Source organism: Sparus aurata, chromosome 1, assembly GCF_900880675.1.
Source record: "Sparus aurata chromosome 1, fSpaAur1.1, whole genome shotgun sequence".
NCBI lineage: Eukaryota > Metazoa > Chordata > Actinopteri > Spariformes > Sparidae > Sparus > Sparus aurata.
In genome coordinates this window covers 8,953,981-8,974,421 of record NC_044187.1, presented here as the reverse complement: position 1 = coordinate 8,974,421, position 20,441 = coordinate 8,953,981, and the positions used below count along the sequence as shown (strand labels likewise).

At 42.6% G+C, this 20,441-nt stretch overlaps 1 protein-coding gene across 6 annotated transcripts in view; it reads right to left on the bottom strand.

Annotated features, from left to right (window-relative positions):
- Positions 1–12,253: 12,253 nt before the first annotated feature.
- Positions 12,254–20,441, bottom strand: part of LOC115582325 (calmodulin-regulated spectrin-associated protein 3-like) — a 21,273-nt gene continuing 13,085 nt past the window's right edge. For 5 of the 6 annotated variants that reach the window (XM_030418248.1, XM_030418275.1, XM_030418266.1 and 2 more), the window contains 12 exons: positions 19,960–20,099; positions 19,218–19,311; positions 19,057–19,108; positions 18,617–18,678; positions 18,494–18,524; positions 15,802–18,319; positions 15,607–15,728; positions 15,199–15,491; positions 15,013–15,112; positions 14,524–14,630; positions 14,316–14,434; positions 12,254–14,042 (listed from right to left, as the gene is read on the bottom strand). In XM_030418248.1, the coding sequence (XP_030274108.1) occupies positions 13,713–14,042; positions 14,316–14,434; positions 14,524–14,630; positions 15,013–15,112; positions 15,199–15,491; positions 15,607–15,728; positions 15,802–18,319; positions 18,494–18,524; positions 18,617–18,678; positions 19,057–19,108; positions 19,218–19,311; positions 19,960–20,099 (3,968 nt within the window). In that variant the 3' untranslated portion in view covers positions 12,254–13,712. The remainder of the gene's footprint in view (positions 14,043–14,315; positions 14,435–14,523; positions 14,631–15,012; positions 15,113–15,198; positions 15,492–15,606; positions 15,729–15,801; positions 18,320–18,493; positions 18,525–18,616; positions 18,679–19,056; positions 19,109–19,217; positions 19,312–19,959; positions 20,100–20,441) is intronic. The other variant, XM_030418291.1, reaches the window with a different exon arrangement.

Genomic DNA, 20,441 nt, shown 5'->3' with positions numbered 1-20,441 from the left:
AACTCTATTGGTTTACTCATGGACTGGTCACTCTTGATGGACACACAGCTGGGTCCAGGTCCAGGTCCAGGTCCACGTCCACGTCCAGGTCCAGCAGAGTCTGGTCTCTGCTGCTCTGGGCTTCAGCACAACACAAACAGAGCTTTGAGTGTGAATCATGATGGTGGAGTGATTTGAGTGCTGCACTGTGACATGGAGAAGAGTCATGGACAGTTAGAGATCCTCATCTCACCTCTGAGCTTTGGTCTGGCTGTCATGTTCCCCACACAGAGTGGTTTTAGAGGGAGGGACTCCCTCCTCTGTCTCCTCACACTGATTCATAGCAGAGACCACACCTTCACACAAACACAACAACATGCTGTCACACATGATTTATCAGCATTCCTCTCCGTCACATGACAAACATACAGAGTCTGACTAGAGGAAACTAACAAAGCTTTCTGACACCAAATGATAAAAACACAAATCTGACAGTTTAGAATGAAGTTTAAAAAACTTAAAAAAGTAAAACCAGCTCAACATTTTGTTTCTGAGCACAGAGACCACAAAGAGCAGTTAAGACTCTTTAACAAGCCAAAATGAATATTTCAGCTCAGCAGAAGCTGCTGAATTCACGTCCACATCAAGTCACAGAGACTTTCTACCTTCATCTGTAGGAAACACTGGAGCAGAGCTTAAACTGTCAGTCCATTCATTGATCTGATTGACAGATCATTACAGGACAGCACTTCGAATCATTTAAAGTTTGTGTTGCTTTGTGTCAGACTTATTAATATTAATTAATTATTATCAATTCATCAGCATTCCTCTCAGTCACATGACAAACATTCAGAGTCTGACTGGAGGAAACGAATTAAGCTTTCTGACACCAAATGATAAAAACACAAATCTGACAGTTTAGAATGAAGTTTATAGTAAAACGAGCTCAACGTTTTGTTTCTGACCAGTGACGGACTGGTAATCTGGAATTTGGGCAGATGCCAGAGGGGCTGCCAGTTCTCACGGGCCGTTTGGGTCGGCAGGCCAGCCAATCAGAGACCGGTCCAAGATTGTTTTTCTCGACCCCCTTTTATGCGCCAATAAAGTTCATATGCTAAACAACAACCACATTTCTCCAATTCCTTTACACCAGGGGTTCTCAACCTTTTGCAAGCTGGGGCCACCCAAAGCTGGTTCATTGCAGTTGCCCCCCCAAGAAAAAAAAAACAGCTGTCCAGCTATTTTGTGAATGATATAGCTGGGGGCGGGTCGGTAAGGTAACACTGAGTGGCCTTGATGCCTGTCAGTCACGATGAGTCGCGTCTTGTCACCTTTCTGATGTGTCTGCAGCTGAGCACTGTGATGCGTGTCTCTCTCACCAGGCCGGGTGAGCTATCATACCATAAAATACCAAATAATAGCCGGGGCGTTTATTTGTTTCAATCACTTAACAGACCAGGCGTTTATTTGAAACAGGCGTTTAATTCCTTCCTCACAAAAATCCGGGATGAAAATGTCACAAACTTCGCCAGCTTCTCTGTGAATTCTCTGGCATCCTTCAGGGCAATAGTTGTCTTCTGCAAGTGAAGTTGTTGCGGCGGAGGAAACAATTTAGCCAACCGGCACTCTCTGCTGTCACTCAAGGTGGCGTACATTTGTTTCGTCCTGATCATTTTGCGGGACACTCTCTCGTGGCTTGGTCGTTTGCCAATCACCCATCCCCGCATGTTTATCTCCAGCTCCTTCTTCCTCCCTCAACCAGGCAGCCTGGCCCTGTTGCTGTCCTCCTCTGACAGACGCTGAAACTCACTTTGATTTTTTCGCCCATCTCTCCCTCTCTTGGGGTCGACAGAGAAACATCTAGCGGCTGCTTCTCCCGAGTTTTCCTCTGCATATTTTACGACAGAAAGTTTGAATTTCAAGTCGTACTTTTAATTTTTTTGCTGCACCGGAGCCATGGCAATCATCAATGTGATACTGACTGACAGGAAGCAAGCACAATATGTGAAAAAGGCGAAGAAGAAAAACGTGCAGTGTCAGTGGTCACGTCTTCTTCCTTGATTTAAAAAAAATAAATGAATTAGACCCGGCATTTATTTGGAACCGGCGGTTATTTATCCAAATATCTGCACCTGGCGTTTAAAGGGGACCCTGCGGTTAATTGAAACTCGGATATTATTTGGTAATATACGGTACATTTACACCCCGCTCTGTATGCCAAGGCGGGAATGGCGGTAGCCATGCGCACCCGTGATTTATTTGCAGCCTGGACGCAGAGTGCTGTGTGACTCCTCTCTGCTCTGACTGCAGGCTGGACTGCTGCGCGAGGCTACTGAGAGACTGAACGCCTGTGAGTGCTTCTGGATGGGGGAGGGACTCAAAGCAGCACCCGCTGCTCGTTGAGCACAGTAACTGCAGAGTGATACGTGCTTTCAAGTCAGAGTCTCCAATAACACCAGTAAAAGTCACTAGATTTGTCGGTAGTCGCTTTTGACAAAAAAAGTCGCCAGAAGGATGCTATGTTTGTTATAATAGTCCAACCACTTGCACTTCGCCATGGGGGAATTTTTTTTTTCTTCCCATCCTGTAATCTATTCTCAGGCTCCACCAGTTGAGAACCGCTGCTTTACACTATATACTATATCAATGTAATCAGGTTTTAGATGCCACATATGACTCTCTATATTACAGTTATTGTTACCCTCTACATTCACAAACTTTTATATCAGTCTGTATTGTTTTGTGTTGTTTAGAAAAATGCATGGTTTGAAATAAAACAAATCTATCTGCATTTTTTTATTTGATTATTTGTTTGCAAAAGTTAAAATGAAGCAATGCCTTCTGGGAAATTCAAGACTGAATCGAGATACACCAGGGGTCCCCAACCACCGGGCCGCGGACCGGTACCGGTGGTTGGGGTACATTTGATACTATTCCAGTGCTCTTTAGGTCTTTGCATGTATATCGCCATAAACTATATAACGTTATAAAAGGGGAGGCAAAAATGAAGGACAGTTCTGTCAAATATCATGCATAACGTTATTCCATCTGATATGTCCATCCCTAGTCAACAGCTAACGTTACCAAAAATAATAATACATCTTGATCTTTACTGAGAGAACAGTTGCTGACGGAGGATACGCCAACTGCTCTGGCAACCTCGAGTCTGGAGGGGAGGGGGTGGAGGGGGAGGCAGATATGACTCGCTGCAGTATTTTGAATTTGAGTGTAGTAACCATTTTTGGCCACATTCTTACATATGGCGCCTTTAAATAACTGATAAAACACTATTGAAAGTAGGTCAGCCATTGTGTTACACTTTTTCACCACTGAAATGGGCAGGACACTTCTTAGTTTCTGATTTGAATAACATTACCGTTTTCCAAATCAACTTCCTCACAACAACACAAGAAAGGTTTTGACAGTAATTGGGAATAGTGTAAGGTGAGACAACACATAGGGGACAACACATAGGTGATTTCAGCCAACCTTAATGGTGAACTCAGCAGAATTGTTGTAGGAAGCTGACGACAGAATTTTTGCAGGAAGCTGAGGGTTTACCAAACACCACATCCTCTGATGCCGCTTCAATGTTCTGAGACATTTTGTTCCTGTTTTTAAGAGTGAACCATCAAAGACGCCTCAAATACTGAAAGAAGTGTAAAGTAGTGTAGACTGTGATATTACAGCAGACAAAAGCTCTGGCAGGAGGATTATCTCTGACTGAACTTGGTGCTGTATATTCAGACTGTTGAATGAAGGGCCTTGTTGTCCTTCCTGATTCGCCTTGACATAGCTGTCCTCTGATATGCAAAACATACCTGATACGTGTTTGGGCTCCTGTTTGATTAAAAGTGTCTAACCCTCAGTTGCTGTATCAATGTTGCTGGTTGTTATGGAAGACGTTGCAAACAGGAAAACGGAGAGTTGCTCTTCCTGTGAATGTGTATCTCTAATAAACTTTTATTAAAAAACACTTACTCGTCTCTTCTTCCTGTTTGAGTAAACATGCATCATATAGAGGAACTATGGAGCCCTTTTAAACAAAAAAAAGAAAAAAGAATTGCAGGACTTGAACTGACATTCATTGAGGGAAAAAATAGTGGCACAGTAATCGATTGATTACACCAATCAGATCACGCAAGTAATATGCCGTATAGTCTATTTCACTCCTCACAGCAGACACACAGCCAGCTCTTGGACGCAGGAGGCCAGATCAACTAGTGACTGCACAAATTTGTGGTCACAAGTTGATCTGGCCTCCTTGTGCAACTCCTTCAACATTTTAATCATTTACTTTAAAAACACACTGTTTTTGATAGTAAAAGAACAAAAGGTACAAGAACGGGATTCCCCAAAATTTAAAACGGAATTTATAGGGCCCTATACGTATCAGGTATGTTTTGCACAGAGAAAAGCGGAACAAAGAGGCATATCAGAGGACAGCTAAGTCTTCTCTTCCGTTTCCAACATCTGTTGTAGCTACGGCGACCACAGATGCAGTTGGCTGAAAACACTGGTTTTCACCGTTTGAAACTGTTCAGGTCCAGAAGAGACGAACAGTTGATCCTGTCGACAAACGAGCTCGACACCTCTGACACATTTCAGCAGTTCTACTGCGATGATTGAGTCAAACTAATGAAGACACAAACAGTCTGATAACACGAGTCTTTACAGGAGAAAAGACACAAATCAAACATGAAAAAGTGCCAATAAAATACACATTTACCTTTTTGTCTGCAGGCAGAAATTATGTGCGTCACACCGAGACAGAAAGTGAAAGTTAGAGTAGGATGTGGTGTAATCTGCAGGTGTATGTGAGCAGGGGTGTCGAACTGAGGGGGAAAAGTGGGACTGATTACCAGGGCCCCAATGGGGGAGGGGGCCCTCAAAAGCCCTGAAATAAAAATTATGTTTTTATTCAATTTTTTATTTCGAAGTAATTAGTGTCATAACTAACTTAAAATTGGCAGAATAAATTGGATGAGAGACTTTACTCTGTAGGGGAGACTGGGGTAAGATGAGCCATTTCTCATATTTAGGATCACTACATGAAGGCAATTATTGTTTTGTTGCTAACTAATATATCTGCATATATTTCAGGATGTTGTGCACCCCTTCAAACAAACAGAATGAGTGTAAACATAACTGTTTCGATAATATAGCATGTCCAAAAAAAGTTTTCTTGTGGCACAACTTACTTATGGGGTAAGTTGTGCCGTAACCCTACTCCCCCCCATACCTCCCTCACCTTCTCCCTCCCTAAACAACAGTCACTTCTTAACATTCATGTATATTTTTATTTATTATACACAATTCAACAGGTACAATATTTTTTTTTACTATTACTGCATATTACTGCTAAACAGTTGTTGTATAAAAATACATGTTAACATGAGAATACCTTTAAGTGCACTTGGGAAGAGAACATGAACAGCTGTGTTTTTTGAAAGAAAACACTAGAACTGAATACTTATTCCAGAATCATATTTTCTTGGTGTCCTTGCTGACAGTAAGGTCAGTTATAGACTAGTAACACATTTGAACAATCTGAACTGAAACTCTGATCCTCTCATCATTCATCCTTCCCTTCTCTCTCTATCCTCTCTTCTCCATCTTCGTTAAACTCCTCCCTCCATCCATCCATCTCCCACCTCTGCTGGGTGGCTCAACTGACCCCTGGCCAAATGGCTCAACTTACCCCAGAGCTACCATTTCGAATTTATTAGTCTCTACAGCTAAAATCGTGCACTTTTATGCTAGGTTTCTGACCTCATGTTGTTGCTCATAGATACCACAATTGATGTATTAAACAAACAAGAAAAGTGTATTCCTATAAAAAAGTGGGAGGTTAAGTAGCTTTTTCATGGATGGCCAAATGAGGCTGTGTTTGAAGGTGGTGCATCAGGTATATTTAGGTTTGTTTTGAAATCCGATATTCCAGGGTATAATTGGCTGTTTTTGACTATTTTTGATTATGCCATTATATTTCACCTTAAAAACTTACTTGGTGTCATTATTTTCAGCACAACCTCACATGTTTGACTGTACAGTTATTTTTTTATTTTGACATACTGTATTAACACAATAGACCTAAAATCACAAAAAAACATAAAATCCGAGTATAAAAATTTAGATTTTTTTACTGTGAAAACCACTAATATGTTTAACAAACCATTTTTTTTTTTTTACTTATAATGCAAATATAAATTGTTGTTTGCTAAATTTGTGCATACATTTTAAACATTTACGAAGTTATATGTAACTATTTACATTTAAATGCAGGCAATGCTCAGGTCTGCCTGTGCTCCTTCCAGCTGAATAAACAGTCCTTCCAGAAAGTTTTTTTGTGATTGTTGTGGGCAAAAATCCTTGATTATGCGGCAAGTTTTCTTAAAAAATGCGATGGAATATGCAGGATATTTATGCAGTTTTATGCGATGAAATTGCAGGAACTTGCAAAAATCGCAGGAACTTGCAAAAATTGCTGGAACTTGCAAAAACTGCGGTTTGATGTAAAAGAGAAAAAAAAGTGATTTCCCAACACTCTGTTCTCACTAGGCTACAACCTTAATGTAAAGAGTCATTTCTTATTACTTCCTATGATAAGCAGCATACTACATCACAGAAAATGCTGGGAATATTTAACTGCTCAGCTTGTTTTATTTCAGACCTTAAACACATGGCTCAAACTTACAAATCATTGATGAGTCAAACAAGTTCTGTAGCTTTACAAAAGGAATATGCTACAACTTCTGTAAAAATGAATAAATAAAATATAATTAAATAAAAAGTGTGCTTCCTGTTTTACAGAGGTAGCGATACGTGTTTCCAATGCACAAAGTGCAATCTCTTACTGTAATGTAAATTTACATACTACTAATATACTTACAACTGTAAGGTTTTTGAAACTAGTATGATTTTTTGTTGGCAAATGAGACTGATTTGCAGGATTCATCATGGCTTCATCACGGGGTTTGCAGCTTTTCGACGATGTTCACGTTGTGTAATTACATCACTTCATAACGTTTCCATGGCAACAGGGGAAAATGGCTGCTCTTGTGTGAAGTAAACGCAACATTTTTCAACTTTCTGCCAAGATATATGTGACTTTTTTGCAATGAAAATGTGGGGATTCATCATGCAAGCCCCGCATATTTTGTGTGGAAATCGGCAATTTATGCGGCTGATTATGCATTGAATTATGCGATCGCATAATCGCATTTTTCTGGAGGGACTGAATAAAGAGCTGCACTGCCTGCTCCACATTTAGCTTCTCCTCATTGTTCTGACTCATTAAACAAAAAACCGACTCCACTACTCACTAAACACACTACACCAAACACTACATATCACACTAACTACACACTCCAAACACGCTAAATGTCACAAATCTCTCAACTCTCAATATCGCTGTCTAGACATCGACCGTGGTTGCCTGTCAAGGCCTCCCTCCCACAACTTCCCGTTCCTCAACAACCAAACTTGCTGCTTGGACACTTTCGTGACAAAAGCCCGTTTTTACCGTTTCTTCATGCACCAGACACAAAGTAAACGTGACCGCAATGTTCGCGAAAAAGTGTGGCGGACATTATTTACTCTAGGTCCGGTTATGGACGTGCCGATGCATCCGGTCCATCGTCTCAGGAGGTAGCTAGCTACACAAGAACATCCACAGATTCCGATTCCACTTTGTTGTCTGCGCGTCTCTGGATCTCCTCAGACCCGAACAGACTTCGTCCGGACTCGTTTAATCTCATTAATCCACAACAGTCAGTTTAGATGCACAGAACAGAACAGAACGGGACCTAACCGCCGGCAAAATCCCTGTCCAGCTCGCGCCGCTCCAGGTATAAATCCGCTTGTTTCTTCAGGTATGTCGTGGGCTTGAGCTCTGCAGTGATTGGGTCTGGTGCGGACGTGACTGTGGTGGCTCTGGTGGACAATGCTCGCCGGAATTTGTAAAGCATTTATGAAATAATTTATTCAAGGTATCATTGCATTTCAAACAAATGCTTAGTTGCACACCACTGAACCACGCAGCAGCCATGTTGAAAGTCTCAGGTCAGTGTGATCCTGATCCGCAGAGATATTTGACTCACAGAAACACACACACACACACACACACACACACACACACACACACACACACAGAGGTTCCTTGCTTTTATAGAGAGATTTAAAATGATCTATTTTGGTCTAAACACAATTCTCATGAAACTTATGATTGATGATTCAAGAGTGAAAAATTGTTTTTTGGAAATAAATGTCTAACCACTTTACCCATGCAGTTCTTACTTTCACAGAGTCCATGACATGATGCCTTCCTCCTAAATATTTGGTCACATGATCAATGTTTTTTTAACTGTTTCCCAGCAACAAGGCGTGGCTCAACTTATCCTTTGGCTCAACTTACCCTAGTCTCCCCTATAAAAAAATAGTGGAGGCTGTCTGAGGCCCTCTCACCCCTCACAATACAAGCCAAGAACTGAGGTGGAGAATAATTCCAACTTTAAGATCATGGTGATCAATGAGGCAGAGTTTAATTAAAATAAACATGTCGTTCTGTTTTTCACATTTGGATGGTTAAATTATGTTAGAAAAAAGACACCTACCATTAGGCTGCAGTTAAATTTCTGGCCTATTCAAACAAGACAATTTAATTTAAACATATCATGTTACCTTGTTTTTTTCAGTGTGTTACCATTACTGATGCATTGTAGTCAGATTTAATTCTTCTCTTTATAAAAATAAGATTGTCTTCAAAAAAATGGTTCAAAAAGAGAAAAAGGAGGGGTTTTTTTTATAATCAAGGTCTATATGTTATATTATAAGCAGGTCAAGAGGTTATGCCAATCCTGTATCACAGCTTGCTAACACTGTTTAAGACTTGTTTAAACTAATATTGGTATGTTGCTTGGAGGCAGTCAACCAGGCATGATACTTCATCCAAACAGATACGTTAAGTGCATCAGCAGCAGCAGCTGTCTGCCAGCCCCCTATAAAATAAAAATAGCCTATAATCCATATTTATGTCAGAATTAATCTCATGTATTAAAAACAGTTATGAAATAAAAAAAAGCATGTGTATATATATGTATATATAATATAGTTAAAATTCAGCTATCACTACAACAGAGTGTTTGGTCAGTAGTTTGGGACTCTCACCTTCCTGCTTTGCAGTAGGAACAGAGGAGACATTTCTGGTGCATGTAGTCTGTGTGACTCAATACAACTTTCAATACAATCAGAGAAATGTTTATATTTTCTGGAAACCAGAAGATTAAATCGCAACAACCATATAGCCTCATATGTATTTTTTCACCCCAAATCCAATGCCACCACCTGTGAGTCTACAGTTGTGGAGATAAATTAGACCTGCATGCTGGACTACAAGGGAGAGAGTGAGCAGTAACCAAGTAACTGTCATACTGTTCTTTTCACAAATATGGGAATGATAGTCAAATCAAATTTTTTCACCGGCCTATACAAGAGCCCAATTAGATTTTTTTTCATGGGGCCCAAAATCCCTGGCGGATAGATACTGGGGCTGATGTTAAGGTTATACCAGAACAGTTGTATAGACTGTTATGTAACAGCGCTGTATGCAACTTGCCCCTGGTAACAAGGTGATATTAGGGCCAGGATGTACACCTCTCTCCATAGTGGGTGTCGCCAGAGAAAGCCTGCAGTATGACAGGAAATACACCACAGCACAAGACATTTACGTGGTGAAGCACCTGAACACTGCACTGTTGAGTAGACCTGCCTCAGTTAGCCTCAGGTTAGTAGCCAGAGTAGACTGCATTGATATGGCCTCTGTGATTCAAAACTGTGTGATGGGTTAGGCTTATTACAGCGACCATACACATTTAAACTCAGACTCAATGCCAAGCAGGTGTCTCTGAAAGTGCCTCGTCGTGTCCCACTAGCCGGTTTAAGACAGAGGGTGGCAAATTGGGGGTCTGTTTTGGTCTGCCGAATGATAATCAAATCAAATTTTTCCGCCAGCCTATACAAGGGCCCAATAAAATGTATTTTCATGGGGCCCAAAATCCCTGGGGCGCCCCTGGTGCCAGATGATCAGTCCGGCCCTTCCTTCATCACACTGTCATCATTCAAATCAAACATTCATCTGAACTCAAACATGATCTAAAATAGAACTTTTACACTCATCAGCTTTTCTCTTACTGCTCACACAGACGTCTCTGACCTTCAGAGGAGGAAGTTTGCTCGTTAAACTTGTGTTTATACTGATGACTGCATTAAAGGACACCTTCAAAGTTTTACTTACTCGACTTATTTCCATGAGTGTCCATCAGTCCAGCAGCTCACTTGTGTCCTGATCAGGTGCGTGTAGAAAAAGAGGATTAGATTGATCTCAGTGTGACCAGCCCTTCAATACAAATTCCTCCCAGCAGCATTAAAACACTATAAACCAGTGTGAAGCTGCTGCACAGGACAAAGTTCAGCATTCACTCTTTTATTAGCAGGTGATCAAATGATACCCCCGACGTCTCTTTAGTTCAGCTCTCTACCAAAGTCTTTGTGTCTCAGACTGTTTCTTCACTGAATACACACAAAAACTGAACTCTGCACACAAAGTGTGAAAACTCAAACCTGGTGGATCAAAATCAATTTGCTGACTGAACTCTGTGTCTTGATCCTAAATACTGGACATACTTTGTAAATATCTGCATCTAAGAAAATCAGTCCACAACAATCCCTAATGTTAATCTTTATTCTAAAAGAACTGCCCCAAAGATCCCAAAGACTCACGCCCGATCAACCGATGCAACATGAATAACATCAATAAATTAAAATTGTTCTCTATCTATGCGTATCTTAGCTACATACTGTATGTTCTGAGGAAGGTGCAATAAGGAACCAAAACAAAAAACTCTTGTCAGACTCATTTCACTGTTGGTGTCTTTGGATTTAATGAACCAAGAGAATCATTTATTCTGACTGTCTGAGCAGGTCCTTAAATGTTTTGGCTTTATGTTCTTTTCTTGAATCTTTTCTTTGCTTGAATCTTTTCTTTGCTGCCATCAGGTTGTGAGATTAAGAATAACACTTACCTTCACCTGCTCCTCAAGTACACCTGTGCGCAAGCTTTATCCATTCTTTTGCAGTGACTTTGTCGGTTGTGATTCTTCTCAGGACCCTCTTCTGTTCTTGTTCCATGACAGTAAAATCTCTCTTATCTCTAGTCCAGTATTTTAACATATTGTGTTGCCTCGAGGTGGCCAAAACATGTAATAGTTCTACCGCTAACTAACAGTAAACCCACAGTGTCATTACCCGTTGGTTTGTGGACTACCATTTGGAAGCTTCAAGTTTGACATTACAGCCATCTTGGTTTTTTGGAGCCACGTGTGACCATATTTGGACAAGAGGTTGGAGCTGGGGAAGATTTTCTTGACTGGATCTGATTGAGAAGCTGAGGATACTGTGCTGTGGAGACGAGTCACTCACAAAGTACTTAACAGTAATTCACAAAAAGACCATTGAAACTAGAGTTTGACACATAACTCATTAGGAAACTGTTCACTCGTTAACAAATCAAGTGAGAAATAGGTTCAATTTCTCATGAGCCTATGTAGGATCAGTGGAGTCGCCCCCTGCAGGTTAAAGGAACATCTGCACTGGCTTCGTATTTCAGACCCGTCAGCTCTGCACACTATTTATACACAACCCTGACTCTACTACTAAACCAGAGCTCCAGAAGATGCTCATCATCCCTCATTAGACCTCAACAGTAGATGACATGTAGCTCCCAAACAAAGCAAAAAGAAGCTGAGAACATCTTTTTACAGGCAAGAATCAGACGTCACACAGCTGCAGATTCACATCTTTTCAAAAGACAAAGTAAACTTGTTGGAGAAAGTCTTAACTCGCTTGTAGTTACAATGTTTCATAAAGTTAAACTGCAAATCTTGACACACTGTCAGGGACAAGTCATGCATTGCGTCTTGGTGTTTACAGTACCCCAGAAATTCTGACATGCCCTCCCATCTCATTCAGTCTTCAAAAACCTCCACAGAGGAACACAAGTTCAGTTTAAACAGTCATTATTTAGGGCTTCCCCCTTGTAGCTGAGAGTTCGTAAGAAGCCATTAAGTACCTTGTGTTTTTCTTCATTATCATAATCATAGACTGCTTATAACAGATTTTTGTTTACAAACACAGGAACACGTGGGTGGAGCAGGAAACCAGGAATAACTCAACAATACACCAAGAGAGAGGAAGGAAAAGAAAGACGACAGAGAGGAACAGTTGATCAGTGGAGTTTAATCCAGTCTGTTTGTTATTTCATACATGAATGCTGGTTCTGAAACACACCGATTTAATTGTGTGCACTCTAACAAAGGTAAGGATGAGGCCCGATAGCATTGTAATAAATCTGGATCCAGCTCTGAATCTGATTCTATCAAATCCCTTTTTTCGATCTTTGAGTTACAACAATAAGTTCTGTTTTTTCAGTCAGTATCATCTTCCTGCTCCTGTCTGATCATCCAGAGAATATCAACTGTCTGTCTAAGAGTGACTCACAATAAAAGATCCAATAAGGGATTTTTTTTGGCTGCAGAGCTTCACGAAATCTGCGTCTTGGAACCGGATCCAGACTATACTCAGCTATCAGGAGCCATCCCTAACAGAGAGCGCCACAATGCAGGTACTTCTAAATGTAAGTTTGGCATGACATGTCATTCCTCAATATGCTATTAGCTCAGTGTTGTTTAATTGGCATCTGAAACTCATACATATACCCATTGTCAACATAGTGTCATCAAACATTCAATTTTCACTGTGATATTGTTTCGAAGTAAGCTTATACCACATACAGTAAATAACCCTCCATGCTGCGGTCGTCGTCTCTGAAGACCACCGACACCTTTACAGACGCTTGACGTTCGCTTCCGCTCTCTGCGACATATGATTATGGCTATCTTTCATTTTGAAAAAAAAAACACATGTGCTTCAATTAATCCACCTACTGACAGCCGTAACTCGGACAAGATAAAAGGTCCTGCCGGGCACTCTGACACAAGAAGGCATTTTCTCTGTTGTTTGGCGTAACGTACAAAACTGGTGCTCTACTACCAGACAGGGAACAGACGGTAGTCGTGTGTCTTATGAAAGTCAGTGTTTTTCAAATAAACAGCTTCGTAAAGTTTCCTTTTTCTTCATAAAGAAAAAAAAAAGACGGCATTTTTGAGTTTGCACTTTAAACAATGAAAGTAGAAGTATCGAGACTTTTTAAAAGTAACTTCCTTGTGCGATTTGAACTGAATATGTTTACAAAACCTTCCTCGGTACACTCTGGATGTGAGTGTGTCTGTTTAAGGAAAGGAAAAGCTGTGCTGTTAACGTTTTTCGTGCACAGAAAAGAGGAGTACAAATCATTTCTTAATGTTTTGTATTTGTTGTAATGTCCCAGGGCGAGAGAGGTAAAGTGTATGTATGCACACACAAGAGGCTAAAGGCTCGACTGTGTGCATGTTTTTATACGTGACTACAGTTTTCACTATCATTGTAGTGTTTTCTTTAATTATCTGTCACTGAGATGTGTTATGTTCTTCGCTTGGAAAAAGAAACGACTGCCTTCTTTGTAACTCTTCCTCCTCTTCCTCCTACTGTATTTCATACTTTACAACAGTTTCCACTCTAATTACAGTGTGATTACAGTGTTTTCTTTAATTATCTGCCACTGCGATGTGTCATAGTCCTCACTTGGAAATTACTGCCTTCTTAGTGATGCTCGCTCTCCTGCTTCCTCCGCCCGCCGCTCCTCCTCCTCCCTGCCAAAGATGGCCGGGGATGGTGAAGGCGTCCACACTCATGCCCATGGTTTTAGAGGGGATGGTACTAAACTGCTTCCTGTCTGAGCTGTACTTGTAGATGGACTCCACTTGGGCGGAGCTAATTGTCCGTGGGCCCACGCCAGCCAGTCGCACAAGCTCCTGGGAGTCGGTGTTCATGGTGTAAACGCCCCGGAACTGACAGCTGGAGTCACGGAAGAGGATGAGGAAGTGGTTGGCCGGACTCTTCTCCATCTCCTGTGGTGGGACGAAAGAAGTGTGCTTTAGTTTTCTTCTTCTAGGATTTTCCAGACACACAAGTAAGCGAGTTTAGTGCCCACAAATGCACAAGTACAACAAGATTTAAATGATTAGAAAAGTGGCCTTTACAGTGAGAAAAATGCCACTTCAAAAATACAAAAAACATTTTTAAAACATGTCACTGAAATGCTATTTTGTAGGTAAAAATTATCAAAAAATTAGATCTAGAGAATATATTTTTGTTTTCGCAGTGTAAAACCAATCGTCTACCTCCACTATCTTGTTCTTTTGTGTCTCGTTGACCTTTCCGGCGAGGCAGCAGCGAGAGAGTGCGTTGTGAATGATGAACTTGTTGGACTTGAAGCTCGGTTCTTTGAAGAGCTTTGGACCTGCAAACACAAGCACACTAATGTAATGCTAACCCCTCTTTACAACCGTCGGCATTTTGGTAAGAGACAGTAGGGTGTAAATACTGTACCTGTGTATTCTGGAGCCGGCGAGGTACCATTGGAACCACTGTCCCATTCTCCATTCTGAGTTACCAGTTTACTCGGTGTCATACAGCCTGCAGGTGAACCAGGACGGCTGTTGGAGAGATATGAACCAATGTGTCATCACCTCTGACTGTATCTGAATAATGGCTTGTGGCAGCGCAGGATGTAAACATTACTGATGTCCTCCTGGGCTAAGCTAGTTAGCTTGATATCTCTATGGCCTATATCTCAAAAACTAGGAATATTTTTGTACTCTCTGCACTTTGTGACACAAGGTACTATCCAGAACTCACAGTCAATCTTATTAGATACACGTTTACAGCTTTGTGAGTTAACAGTCCAAAGTTTAACCTGTAACATCTAGTATCCTGTCATGCTAATATTGTTATATTTACCTCAAAGTTCAGCTAATGTTATGGCTAAAAACTGTATAAATGAGAGCAAAGCGGCAGATGAATTATGCAGCAGTGTACCTGTTGGGTTTCTTTGTGGGGTTTGCACTTTTGCTCCCTGCCTCGTCCGTGGCTGCCAGGTTGAGGGAGGAGTGGGAGTACACTTTGGTCAACTTAGCTCCTGGAGAAACATAAATATTAAGATATTAAAACAGCTTCACTGAAATCATCTACAAACACACAACTTAGTAAATTTTTCGACCATACCAGCTGTTCCCCTGGCTGGACTCAGAGAGAGCTTTGTTTCCTCCCTGGTCATGCTGCGAGGCCGGGAGCGGGTTTTCTTAGCAGAAGATCGTCCTTGATTGGTTGATTTCTGCTGCTGCTGGAGCACTTTGTCCAAATCATCCATGATCCTGAGTTGCTGTCGACGTGCATACTCCCCTCGCGTAAAGTCTCCTCGGCGGGCTGGTGTAGCAGGAGGTGTCGGTGAAGGTGAAGTTGTGCCTACAGGAGGTGTATTGGAGGGAGACGCCATTCTTTTGTGTGAGGAATCTGGCCTGAAATCAAGAGAAATTTTGTTATTCTCAGCTTTGGATTTGGTTCATCCAATGTGCAAATGCAAAGAACCGTGTATGCATCAACATTGTGCAGGTGCACTCATCAATGTGTTACCTGTTTTCCCTTTCTTGCTCATGCCACTGTCTCCTCTTCTTCAGCTCCTCAGTTCTCTTCTGCTGTTTTTCCAAGAGGAGAGCTCGACGCTGGGCCATCTCCTCCTCACCACGTACATCCTCCTACAACCACAGAAGCACAAGATCGTTAACTGAAATACTGTGACAGAATGAATTTTTATTTGCAAGCACTCACCTTAAAAAAGAACTGAAGTCCTCCTTTTGTTCCCAGCTCATTCTGTTCTCCACTTGGCTCCAAAGTTTCAGTTGTTCCCAGTGCATTCTGTTCTCTACTTGGTTCCAAAGTTTCAGTAGGTCTTTTCTCTTCTTCTTTGGATTCAGTTTGTTGTTCTGTCGAGTCGATGGCTCCCATGGCCAGTTCTAGCTGCTCTAGGGGGTCTAGGGGTTCTGCAGCGAGTCCTCTGGCAGGTTCCACAGCCGATTCCGTGTGGTCACTCATAGAATCAGAAGAAAACTCCTGTCCTTCATCAGTTGGTTCATCGCTGCTCGCCTCGGGCCCTCCATGAGATGAAAATGAGACCTCAATCAGGCTGCACTGTTTCCCTGCACCTCTCCTGCCTTCACCTGCTGCGCTGTAGGCAGCAGAAATTGACAAAGTCTCGCTCTCAAACGAGCACTCGGAAGGAGCTCCGGAGCTGCTTCCCCCAGCACCCCTCGGGCGATCATGTCTGGGTTGTGTTAAGATCGGCAGCCCTCCTACTGACTCCGTCTCCTCCTGCTCCAGCTCCAGGCTGAACTGAGTTGGTGTCTCACTCGAGCCTGTGTCTGAGGTGCACTCATCCTGCTGTGGCTGCTGGACAGGCTGAGGTGAGTCTTGAGGAGTCCGAGGCCCGCCTATACGGAAGGAAGAGGTGGTCTGAACCTGACACTTGCTGGGGGACACACGGCGCAAGTGGGGTAGGGTGTCCACATTGTGGGTTGGCGTCAAGACACGGTTGAGTGGCGGGAACTTGAGTTCGGAAGGCCGTGGGTGAGGCTGATGTTGGGGACGCGGGTGATGCTTGGGGCTGCGGGGAGTGGAGGAGGAGTGGATCTTAGTGCGAGGAGCTGGGCAAGAGGAAGAGATGATTTGAGTCTTTGGGGAGGCAAGGACTTGGGAACGCCGTGACGGAGAGGAGGCGGTAGTGGATCCAGCAGGAATAACCCAAGCCTTTGTGGTACTCCTTGTTGGTGTCTTTGTCGGGGTCCTTGGTGGTGTCTTTGTCGGGGTGTGAGGGGGCGTTTTGGATTGTGTTTTGGCATTACTTCTGGTGGTTGATTTTGGAGTAGTGATTTTGGGTGTATTTCTGGGTCTTTGGTTGCTCATGAGCTGCTGTTGTTGCTCTGTAAGTTTCTGCATGTCCTTCTGTAGTGACTGCAGGGCTTCACTCAGTTTTTGCACCACTTCATTATACTCCACAAGGACACCTTCACCTCCTTTCTCTTTCTCTGCTTCCTTTTCTTTCTCTGCCCCTTTCTTACTTTCAATTGAGAATGTGACCTGCTTCTCTAAGCGAGGAGGATTGGAAACAGATGGCTTCTCTTTCTCCTTCTCTGCATCTTTTTCTGTCTGCTTCTTTTCCTTCTCCTCCTCCTGTTTCAGTTGCTCCTCCATGCATGTGAGACGCTCCTCCAGGGTAAGATTATCCTCCTCCGCTCCCACTCCTCCTCCCTCTCCTTGCTCTCTCTTCAGTTGAAGGAAAGCAGTTTTTCCAAGTCTCTGTCTGTGTTTGGCAAAGATGGCTTCAATGCGTCTTTTTTGAGCTTCAATACTTTTGCGTTTCTCCTCTAGACGAACCCCCAACTCCCAGGCTTCAGATCCTGGTTCAGGACCTCTGGGGCCTGGGCTGTCCTGGCGGCCAGGTGGCCCTCCTGGTGTGGAGGGTGTATGTGGAGTGCCTGGGGTTGTTGGGGTCACAGCAGAGGTTGACTCCTCCCCGGGAGCGGCGGATTGTCTTTTTCTGCTGTCTCGTCGCTCAGCAAAGTTTGTCATGCGTGGACTGTTGCTGGTACTGTTGTTTCCTTGGCGACCATTACCGGGTCGCATATTACCCGGTGCGTTTCTAGGGTTATCATCGGATGCTTCAGAGGAGTCAACGCTACCATCACGTAGAACAGAGTCGTCATCACGAGACATATCGGAGGTGCGATCTGGTCTGTCCCTCTTTTCTCCCCTTCCTTGCCTTTTAGTATCACCCGTCTCTCCTCCTACAGGCCGGCAGAGGACTGCAGAGCGACTCGGAGCCGAGCTACTGAGCTGGGGGTTATTCTCCTCGGGGGAGTGTAGGAAGAACCCAGCAGGGGCTCCTTCAGGACGTAACCTGGGCTCCGGCCTTCCTCCCAACACTACTTTTCCTGCTTTCTCTGCTGTCCTTACCTTCCGCCGATCTTTGCTGCCAGGAGAATGCACCACCTGTAGCGCCTCCTCGATGGTCGGCAGCTCTCCCAGTGGTGTTGTGTGTGCGTAAGGGCCCCAGGACGAGCGCTGCGATGGTGCAGAAGCACTGACCAGGTGGCTGAAGTCCTCTGGAGGGCTGTACGGGACATGATTCATCCCTGCTGATTTCACCGGTGAAGTCATTGCAGGGATGCCTGTGGTGAGGCTGTCAGTGCTGGCAGAGCGAAAGACAGAATCTATTGGGTTTCCCATGACAATGTCAACATCACTGTCCAGCCCAAATGGGATGCTGAAAGTCACTGCTGACAGAGGACGACTGCAGGGAGGTGGATGACGATGGAGGGATGGATGAATGGATGGGGTGTGTCGGATAATAATGGAAAAGCAGAGACCACAGAAGCCAAAGTAAGAAGATTAAAAATTAAGATAAAATATGAATGCAACACAACATTTACTATAGAAATCAGATGAAGCTGTTCAATACAACTACCTGATTTGTTTCTTCGTCCAACTTTTGTTTTCTAGAAAGACATATAATTAAAACAAAAGTCTTTTAGAGTCTATTTTGGTTAAATCCATTGAAAAAAATTGTCCAATCATTTCTACTTCTTACCTGGTGACACTGGCGAGGAGATGGGCACAAAGGATTGTTTTAAGATGAAGGAAGGGGTACCACTGGAACAGAAAATACAGTAAGATGTGGTTCATTCACAGCTCTTCACAAAAGTGTCTGTGTGTCTTTAGAACCAGCCACTGGCAAATCTTCTCTAAAGCTTCTCAATGGCTCAACGAAGTCTTATTTCACTATACAGAATCTGTCAGGTTTATTTAGGTTTTAGTCAGGTTTTTAGCTTAATAAATACTGAGGTAGTTTAGCATCAAATTGGTTTAGGTCAACCAAAAAAGTTGACAATTAACTGTGTTTATGTGTTCCTGAGCCAATGTAGCAATATGATATATAGCAGTATATATATGGAATTAGGGTGATACAGATTGCAAATCAGACTCATGCCTTAATTTTTCATGTGGGTGTTAGAAGTGGGATGCTGGTACCTGTTGCTGTTTCCATTAACAGGACTTGTACAGTCTAGTAACCCTGATACATCTGAAAGACATATAAAGAAGAAATAAACGTTTGTCTGATCATCAGTTTCATATGTATTCAAATGGTCAACAATCAACATTATATCACAGAATTGGATGTGTTCACGGACCTGTGAGGTCGATGGGTTGTATGGGTTTGACGAATTCAGGCTTCTTGACCTCAAACCACTCCAGCAGCTCAGCTATGAAACTCATGATATTCATCTGAGGAAAAGAACGTATTGGGTTACCACTGTCAAAGTCTTAAAGGGTGACCACACTCTGTGACCACTCCAGTCTCACATAGCCGTGACCTTTTACCACAACAATCTGCACCAATTCCTATTTTGTAATAGAGCAAAAAGTGCTCTGGCTTGTTTGCATGTTTCAACCAATCGTCATCATCTTGGGAGGCGCTAAAACCCAGGATGGAGTTATGGTGCCCCTGCAAAATATTGTCTGGGGAACTTGTTTTGCACAGGTTGAGGCGTTAAAATGGCAGAATCACTGCAAAGGAAAAGGTAACCGCTGCTTGTTTTGGTTTGTTTCCGTTTGCGTCAAGGTTAAAGTCTCTTGCCACTTTCTGTGTGTTGGTTGCTCTGAGGGTTTATTGTTTCACACAGCGAAAGAGATTTTAGAAACAGTATCTCACAGAAAACATTAGAATAAGAGGCAACAGCTGCTTTAAACAGGTTTCCAGTGACCAATTTATACCAACAGTCTACATCTGATGAGTCAAAGTCCACCCCATTGCATCCGATAAACTAGAGCCTTTCAAGTCAGTGTAGTGATACTTTACTCCATTGATAATTTAATGTGGTGTTGCTCCTCACTTTGACTGTATGCATAAATGTAATTGGTCATAATGCTTACATGTAGAACTGGTGGAGCGTATAGCAGATCCTCCACAGCGAGTGGGCAGCAGCTCTGCAAACTGCTCTCACAGAACTCTTTAATCAGCTGCAGGTTGTAGAGACTGTCGGCCACCGACATGGTGTCCTTCAGACACACATCTGGAGGGAGCAGAGAAGAAATACATGTTAAAATGTAGTATGTAATCTCTGTGTTTGGACGTGTCAGTCAGAGGTAGCTAATACTTTATAATTCAATGTTGATAATTTGTATGAATATACGTAGATAGCAAATATAAAAAATGTATGTTAATATTAACAGATGTGAAGACATGTTTTTTTCCGGTGATCCATTTTCCATGTCTGATCTAACTGTTTCCTCTCCTGTATTTATGATGTAAAAACTGGTGGAGAAAAAAAGTTTTGCCAGGAGCTCCTCAAGGATTTCTTAAATTCTTACGTGTGAACCAAAGTCACACATTCTTCTTTCCAGGAGATTTTTGC